At 34.0% G+C, this 9229-nt stretch overlaps 1 protein-coding gene across 1 annotated transcript; it reads right to left on the bottom strand.

The window, feature by feature from the left end:
- Nucleotides 1-355: 355 nt before the first annotated feature.
- On the bottom strand, nt 356-2350 carry LOC139857586 (E3 ubiquitin-protein ligase ATL6-like). Its single transcript, XM_071846400.1, has 2 exons — nt 1035-2350; nt 356-538 (listed from the first exon to the last, which is right to left on the bottom strand). Exon 1 carries the CDS (start codon nt 2272-2274, stop codon nt 1057-1059), a length of 1218 nt encoding a protein of 405 aa, XP_071702501.1. The 5' UTR covers nt 2275-2350; the 3' UTR covers nt 356-538; nt 1035-1056.
- Between the last annotated feature and the right edge of the window lie 6879 nt (nt 2351-9229).

Genomic DNA, 9229 nt, shown 5'->3' with positions numbered 1-9229 from the left:
GGTATACAAGAAACCGTCGAATTACAGTCACATCGAATTTCTATTTACTTTGGTCTGGCGTTACATCGACGAAAATCTCGAAAATAGAGGGGTGGGGGGGGGGGGGGGGGGGTTCCTTTTTTACGATACCGATTGTCATTATTATACGGATTGCGACTAAAATTCTTGTCGTTGTTTATAATATTTTGTTGTTTTTTAGATTAATTATGTCTTACTTTCAGAATAATAACCCCATTTATATTTATTAACAAGAGTGTTGTTTAAAAAAATTATGTTCTATTAATTAAATAATAATAATAATAATAATAATAATAATAATAATAATAATAATAATAATAACAATAAAAATTGTTGCTCAACATTGGATATATTCGAGTCTTCAAATGTGCTGCACAACGATAGGTAGAACGGTGCTCGGCAACGGCGGACTCAATGGTGGTTGCTAGTATCGACGTTGTTGAAGAGCGCAGCCAACAATGGCCCAACGACATCACCGATACTAGCGATCTTATAAATTTAATGTCATGTGCAATGGCACCTACAACACACGTAGAAGACCGTCATTGTAATACAGACGAGTAACGTACAAACTAGTATATTTATCAAAAATCTATTGAGTAAGAAAAAGAGTTTAGCCAAATCTAATATTGCGGAAGGTGTTGGGTTTGACTAAAATGGTCGCTCTATCGACGTCTGACCCTGCCATAACAACTCATAGAGTTGTCATTATAAAACATCAATAATAAATGGATTCAAAAATCAACGGATACAAACTGATTCTCGTACAAATTAAACTAGCTACCAGCTTAATCAACATACATGTGATCATGATACATCTTTACAAGGAGTCATTTGGGTCTATTAATCGGAAGAAGCCTTTCAAACTCTTCAACCATTAATATCTCATCATTTGTACGACAAACCGCAGTTCCAATAGTTAAAATAACTAATTAGTAATTACTCTGTTTATCCGACAGTAATAAATTTAAAAATGTCAATTAAATCACAAAAATAAACACAAAGGCGAAACAAACCGTTAAATCTTGAAACATGAAGTCAACAACTTTTAGGTCCAATATTATTCAGTGGAATTTTATCCGACATCTTTGACCCTTTTGGTGTCGTTGCTGACGTGGACGCCTCGCCGTTGCCGGAAACAATACTTGGAGTCCTCGGAGACCTAATCGAAAACGCACGTGACAAAAATGACGGTGCTCTAGACATAACCCATCGTTCCGATCTAACCACAACCCGGTCCAAACTCTCCAACCGTTTATAGGATTTCCTCCGGCCACTTATTGCTCCTCCGGTTCGATACCCTCGTCTTTCACTACCTTCCCCTGCCATCCGGACCGTACTCCCTGTCCGGTTCAGCAACGCCCGGTTCACTACTTGCTTCCTTACATCTTCAGGTAACCGTAAAGTATAACGGTCTAGATTCTCACCCGGTTGAACCAGTGAATGCCCGGTCGAGTGAGATCTGAATTTATTAAATAGCTTCGGAAGAATCTGAGGCCGGTTCGGTTTAACACTCCGGTTCCTGTTCAATGATTCCGTTTGCGTCTCCGGTTCCTCAACTTCTTGTTGTTCAGTTACCAAAACGTTGTCGTTTACCTCACTTGCCGTTGAATCCAAAACCCCTAATTCCAAATCAGAAGCTGTCTGTTCTTGCGAATCTCGTTTTTCTGGAACGAGATTAGCTCGACAGACAGGACACGTCACGTGGTTTTCGAACCACGCATCAATACATTCAGGATGAAAAACATGATCACACTTAGGAATTAACCTAAGTGTTTCTTCATCTTCGTATTCGTTTAAACACACGGCGCATTCTAGTGCGCCTTTCCCGATCTTCAGTCCTTTCACGGATGAATAAACGAAGGTCGGGAACGTCTCGATTACTGTTGAATCGAGACCGCGTTGCGCCGCAGTTGCACGGCGCATCGATAGAGCTCTACGGATACTTCCGCCGACGTCGGTCCCACGCCGGCGGATGTAAATTGAAAAGAATCCCATAAGGAACAAAGCTGCAACTAGAATCACGATTATGGTGATGATTGAAGGGTTGAAATCTGCGTAATTGTAGGGACCTGGTGGAGGTGGTGCTGGTTGAGCTGAAACATAGGGGATGAATGATTGGATTAAAATTAGTGACAAAAGTGGTAAAATTAGTAAATCAGTGAAGTAGTAGCTTTTTTTGGTCATATTGATTTTTTGGTAATTATTGAAAGAATTGAAGATGGAACTAGGGTTTGTGAAAGGGGTTTGGAACATAAGATTAAGATTAATGTTTATTTGACTTTGGTGGAATTGTGTTCATATAAGGTCTGTATTGGGTTGCAAAAAGGCAGGCTTTGAAGTCTCGTTATACTTATGGTCTTACATGGATGGCTGACCTGGTGGCTATGTTAATGAGTTGTTAAAACTTAATTACACAAATGGTCACTGTGGTTTGTCAAATTTTGTAACTTTAGTCACTATAGTTTTTTTTATGCATGTTTAGTCACTAGGGTTTCAAAAAATTACAAATTTAATCACTCAAGCTGACAGACGTTAATTTAAACCGTTAAGTCACATCACATGCCTAGCACATGAGGGTATATTTGTCATTTTACTCTAACATTTTTTATATTTTTTATTTTTCTAATTTTCTTTCCCCTTATCATCTCCCCCCACCTGTACTCACAATTTCACACAGAAAGAAAACTGTATTTCATATTTCATTTCATCTAACCACTTTATATCACAAGATCTAGTACAAAATGACAAAATCATAAGATTTCGGTAGATATCACAAGATCGTATCACAGGCATATCACAAGATCTATTTCAAATTTTCATTTCATCAAACACATTCATCGATTTCCAGTACGAAAAACGTTGGCGACGGTTTTAAAATACCCAGACCAGGTATAAAATCACAAGATCTGGCACGAAATCACAAGAAATCGTACGGAATCGTTGAAGTCCAACGGAGTTCACCTCTTTTCGATTACGCTGGTTTCATTTCTTGAAGTCTTCGCCGGAGTTGAAGGGGTCACATCACAAAAAAGAAATCAGTGTAAACCTCTGGTTTTTAAAAGTCTTCGCCGGAGTTGCAGGGGTCTTCCCGCAAAAACGAAATCCTGTGTAAACCTCTATTTCTTTCTTGATTGAGTTGGTTTTTTTTTTTTACAGATTTTTTCCATGTATTGAGAAATTAGATACCTATTAATTTCATGAATACTAATTTTATTGGTTTGATTATTGATTAATTTGTATATTGTATTATGAAGAATGAAGATGAAGAAATGAGATACGGGTTTCTTTCATGTATATTAGTTTTAGTTTTTTTCCAGATATATGAGATAGATACATGAGATACGGGTTTGTGAAGTCTATAATTGATTTATGGATTTCAATTAACACTTTCTATTTGGTGTTAAGTTCATGATTTTAATTGATTTGGGTTATGAATTTAGGGTTTTGAATTAGGTGTATGAATTTTGGTTGGTAGGGATTAAAGAGGGAAGAAGCAAGTGCAAGACTTGAGTGACTAAGCTTGTAATTTTTTGAAACCCTCAGTCAGATAATAAAGGAATTGACGAAATTACCCCTCACGTGATCAGCACATGATGTATTCTAACGAACCAAATTAATATCTGTTAGCTTGAGTGACTAAACTTGTAATTTTTTGAAACCCCAGTGACTAAACTTGCAAAAAAAAAAACTATAGTGACTAAAGTTGCAAAATTTAACAAACTACAGTGACCATTCGTGTAATTAAGTCTTACATCTATTCTATATGGACACTCACTTGTTTACTTTAATTGATTTTATTCTTAAAATATTCAAATATGCTTTAAATTGTTTATTTGGTGATATGAATATAGAAAAAACGACATGAGTATTATCACCTACTATACTTTCGTATAGGATACAAAAGTTGTCATGCCATATATATTGGTATGTTATTTGATGATCTCAAGAATCTAATATGGTATGGTCACGAACATTGTCATATTTTTAATTAGGTTATATGTAAGTAAGATTTATAAGATATATTTTTAAAGATCCAACAACAGAATTAACACTTATACCTATATTAGATTTATAAGATATATGATATGATACAGTATGATACAATAAAATCGATGCCGTGTATATTGATTTGTTTCCAGATGTATACAATGTACAATGACATTATCTAAGAAATGCTATTAACTACCTCTTCATTATTTTGGGAAAAGGATACACAAGATATATCCTATGTTGAATATAACATAGAGTTGGTTAGACATATAAGGAAATACGACGTTGTTTTTTGAAAATGGTGATGAAGCCGAAGAAAACACTACAACAATCTGATGTCACCCTTCCTATTGATGAACTTTCGGTGGCAAGTTCTTTAGAAAAACAAAACGCTACCGATCATACATCAGCTCCCCGTACAAAGAATGGCACAGAAAAGGCGAAGAAGGATTTGGGATCGTATGTGTTTCGGGATGCAGAGGTTGCAGACAAGTCAATTGAAAATGTTAAGGGTCTCGGTCAAGGTTTCAACGAGTTCGCGCTTCGGGATGAAGATGAACTTGGAGTTTCCAACCACAACGGTCCCCATTTAGTTGAAGTGGATTGGAACCTTGACTTTTTTGAAAGTCTTGAGAATGAAGGTTCGCTTCCTACTCCCGTGTCTGGTAGGGGTGGTCTGTATTTTGTTTGAAATTGTTTAACCCTAAAATCAAACTGAAATAAAATCGGAAATAACCAAACCGAATTTGAAAAAGGTTTTCGGATTGACTAAAACCGAAACCGAATTTGAATTCGGTTTTCGGTTTTGAAAATTCTGAATTCGGTTAAACCGAATTCAAACCGAATTCAATATTTTTAATATATTTAATTTGAAAAATTATGTTTTAATATCATTATATTTTGGGATTCAATCATCTAACTAGGTTCTCACTCATATGACGATTTGATAACCCCCACTATAATTATGTTACTCAATCACTATATTATTCTTCTTAATAATGGAAGCAATAAACGTAACAATTATGTTATAACTATTAATAAATCATCGACTTCTTGATATTTAATCGTACATCATTGTTTTAGATTATAAATAACTAAGACATCATTAACTGATGAATTATGTATAATGTACAATCTTATTCTTGTTCTTTTCTACTCTTTTGTATTTTTTTATATTTCAGGGTATTTTGTTTAAATATCAAAGACTGGTGCTCTATTTGGAAAGCATGGAAGCTGGAGGTGCAGAATGTACTTTGTAGATTCCTTGGTGCTCAACTTGTGATGTTGATGCTTTGGAGAGGTCTTTTTTGATGTTCTTTTATTTATATTTAAACCCTATATTAGGGTTTCATCTTTATCTGATTCATTCGTTTGATTTATATGTGTGTGCGTTTCTCTGGTGAAATCCTAGCACGAGTATTGATCATCTGTTATGTTCTTTGCATTTTGTTTTTAGATAAGTTCCTGTAGTTTGATTGTGAGATCTACTGCTCTTTTTGTATTCTGGTGATTCGTTCTAAAACTTTGAACCTCTGTGATGGAAGTGTTTTATTTCTGGTGTTCGATTGATGTTTCTTTACATGGTATCAAAGCGGTTGGATCTTGATATCGGTGATTTGTTGTCCTGATTACTCAGTGGTGATTCTTTCAACCAAGTGTTGAAGAAATCGTTGGTGTTCATCTGAAACCCTAATTTTTAAAAAATTATGGTTGGGGCTTCATATCTCTTGGCTATTCCAGAGGTGTTGATTGTCTTTCGATGCTATTTGTGTTCTTCTAATTAGGGTTTATACTCTAATACGGGAGTGTCGAATTTATTCATCGATTTCTTTAATTTTTCACCCATATTGGCTGAATCTCAGTGCCCAGCTCTTGATTTACGTTCTTGAAACGTGTGAAAACCTGATCAAGCACTTGGTTGATTCTTGACCTGTTTTTATATTTGTACTTCTTTATCTCTGCAGGTTGCTTAGCTAGTAGCCAATCGTTGGGAGGTATTTGTCTTCTTAACCTTTATAGGTGTCTGGCCAGCGATTTGATGCTGTGAATATGTTTTTGTTTTTCATATGTGTTTTTGATGCTGTGAATGTGTTTTTGTTTTTCATATGTGTTTCATGTTGTGATAATTTGTTTATTTTCTTGCTTCTGCTACTTGATTGTGTTCTTGATTTACTATTATGGCTAAAGATGATGATGTTGATGGTAGTAGTTCTGTTACTTTGGTTAATAAACTAGACTTTGGTGATCCTTTGTACTTACATGCTAGTGATACTATTGGAACTGCCTTGTGCCTATAAATTAAAACGTACTGATAATTATAGTGTTTGGAGCAGAGCTATGCTTCTTGCTTTAAATACTAAAAATAAAATAGGGTTTTTGATGTCAAAGCTAAGGGGTATAAAATACTATTAAATTTTACAAGGAAATACTATTAAATACGATACAATTTTACACAAGATATTTATTTATTTATTTAGAGAATGGATATACTTAAACCTTGCTACAACACTTATAGGCAGTGTACCTAATCGTACAGTAGTGTAGTTTTTAGTAAGTCCGGTTCGTTCCACAGGAAAAATCTTTTAATCAAAGCTTAATGCTATATTAATTTAATTTATAAAAATACAAATATATATATAAGTAATATTATTATTATAAAGGGGGATTTTTACCGTTTAATGACCGGTTTGTCGATTTTAAAACTTTAGTCGCAGTTAAAACAAAATGTAAAATATTAAATAAATAAAAGACTTAATTTAAAGCGTAAAGTAAATAACGATAATGAAATTGCGAATAAAAAAAGTACGATAAAATAAACTTGCGATAATTAAAAAGTACGATAATTAAAAGTGCAATTAAATACAATAACAATAAATAAAAATGCGATAATTAGAAGTGCAATTAAATATAAAATAAAGGAAATTAAATATGAAATAAAAGAATTATGCTTATTTAAACTTCCGTAATCATGATGTTTGACGTGTTGATTTTAGTTTTATGCCCATGGGTTAATTATCCTTTGTCCTGGATTATTTAATATATCCGTCTGGTTTTTGTCCATAACAGTCTATCAGTCATAAATATAAAGTGCGAGTGTCCTCGTCAAATTATCCTTATACCCGAAGTCAAATATTCCAACTAATTGGGGACTTAAACTGTAACAAGATTTTAATACTTTGTTTAATAATTACACCAGGATGTCGACTGAGTGTAATCCAAGGTTTTAATACTTTGTTAACAATTATGCCAAGTGTCCTTGTACATAATTTCACCCCTGTTTTAATAATTCTAGTGGCTATTAATCCATTCACGTGTCCGGTTAAATGAACGATTATTCGTACATATAAATACCCCACCCATCGTGTCCGATTGAGTGTATATGGTTATTTATAGGGACGTCCAATTGTAAATCTTTATATTAAAATTAACAAACTATCATTTAGTTAAACAAATATAAAGCCCATTAATAGCCCATAGTCTAATTTCCACAAGTGTCGTTCTTTTGTCCAAACCCCAATTATGGTACAAAGCCCAATTACCCAATTTTAATATTTTTAGCCCAACATCATGATTACTTCGGATTAAATAAGCATAATAATAACTTAGCTACGAGACATTAATGTAAAAAGGTTGAACATAACTTACAATGATTAAAAATAGCGTAGCGTTACACGGACAGAATTTTGACTTACACCCTTACAACATTCGCTAACATACCTTTATTATTAGGATTAAAATTAAAATTAAAATATAAAATATAAATATAAATATTACGTATACATATATAGAGAGAGATTGATTTTTTATATATTTTTACGATCAGAATTCGCTGGCTTTTATAGGAATTTTCGTCCAGGGGGACTCCACGACTCGCGGCATTTTCCTTCTTCAAACTCCGCAACTCGCGGAGTTTGATTTTACAGCTCACCCAGCTTTGGCTCTTTGTTTGCCGACGAATTTTTAATATAAATATAATATATAAATAATTTTAAAAATTATTTAAATATTATATTATATTTATGTGCATAGTTGACTCGTAATTTTTAGTCTGTTGCGTCGAGCGTTGAGAGTTGACTCATGTCCCGGTTCCGGATTTTCGAACGTCCTTGCGTACAATTTAATATCTTGTACTTTGCGTTTTGAATCTTGTACTCTTGTAATTTTAAGACGTTTCTTATCAATAATTGGAACCTCTTTGATTGTACTTTGTACTTTTGAGCTTTTTGGTCGTTTGCGTCTTCAATTCGTCGAGTCTGTCTTTTGTCTTCACCTTTTATTATTTAAACGAATATCACTTGTAAATAGAACAATTGCAACTAAAAGCTTGTCTTTTTTGAGGAATAATGCTATGAAATATATGTTCGTTTTTAGCATTATCAAATATTCCCACACTTGAGCGTTGCTTGTCCTCAAGCAATATAGTCTTGAAATACTAGAATCACTTCTTTATTCTTCACACTTTGTACATCAGTGATTTCTATACGGCGGTATAAACAATGGTAGTAACGATATGGTTTACAGTCTCACATGACTATAAAAATTTAGATCCATTAAGGTAATTGGATCTTTATGAAAACATTTGATCTTTTGAAAATTAAATCTAGTTTTTACCCTAGATAAGTTTTCCGGAATAACCCTTCACCGGTGTTTGCAAATTCTTTTTGTGGGTTTGGTGGGTTTCAGATTTGAAAATTTTAGCTTAAAACTTGTGGTTTTGTGTCACCCACTTGCTAACCTTGTATTAGGAAAGCAACACGTCCAGTATACTTGCTCCGTATATTACCTTTTGGTAAACTACCGTCCGGTTGTAAAGGAAAGCATTGAACAAGCAACTGTTAAGGCAATGTCCCCTGACATGCTTTTAATTATGGTCTATAACGTGTCGGACGCAATTACTATCCTTGGTAGGAGCAATAGTAAAGCTCACCCTTATAATTTTTTGGTCTGGCACAAGGTCCTGTCTTTGACCATGCTATGCAACCACCGTTTTTACGGTTGACACCCGATTTGGTTCAGGTGACCTAATGAATTCCAAGTGAATTTTACGTTCAAAGGTAATGAACGCATTGAAAATGGGTTTTCAGAAAACAAATCGGTTTATAATTTGATCAAAATATTTTCTCGTTCAAGCTCGAGTTTAGATATCATTGAATTCCATGAGTTTGAATTCTCAATCTTTAAGGTCAATCTCAAGGATTGAGTAATATCAGTCTTAAAA

This window comes from Rutidosis leptorrhynchoides, chromosome 7, assembly GCF_046630445.1.
Source record: "Rutidosis leptorrhynchoides isolate AG116_Rl617_1_P2 chromosome 7, CSIRO_AGI_Rlap_v1, whole genome shotgun sequence".
Lineage (NCBI taxonomy): Eukaryota > Viridiplantae > Streptophyta > Magnoliopsida > Asterales > Asteraceae > Rutidosis > Rutidosis leptorrhynchoides.
The sequence above is the reverse complement of the archived record's forward strand: the minus strand, read 5'-3'. Positions and strand labels throughout refer to the sequence as shown.

Coding starts and splice junctions, on each gene's coding strand:
- LOC139857586 (XM_071846400.1), bottom strand. CDS start 2,274: ATGTTCCAAACCCCTTTCACAAACCCTAGTTCCATCTTCAATTCTTTC.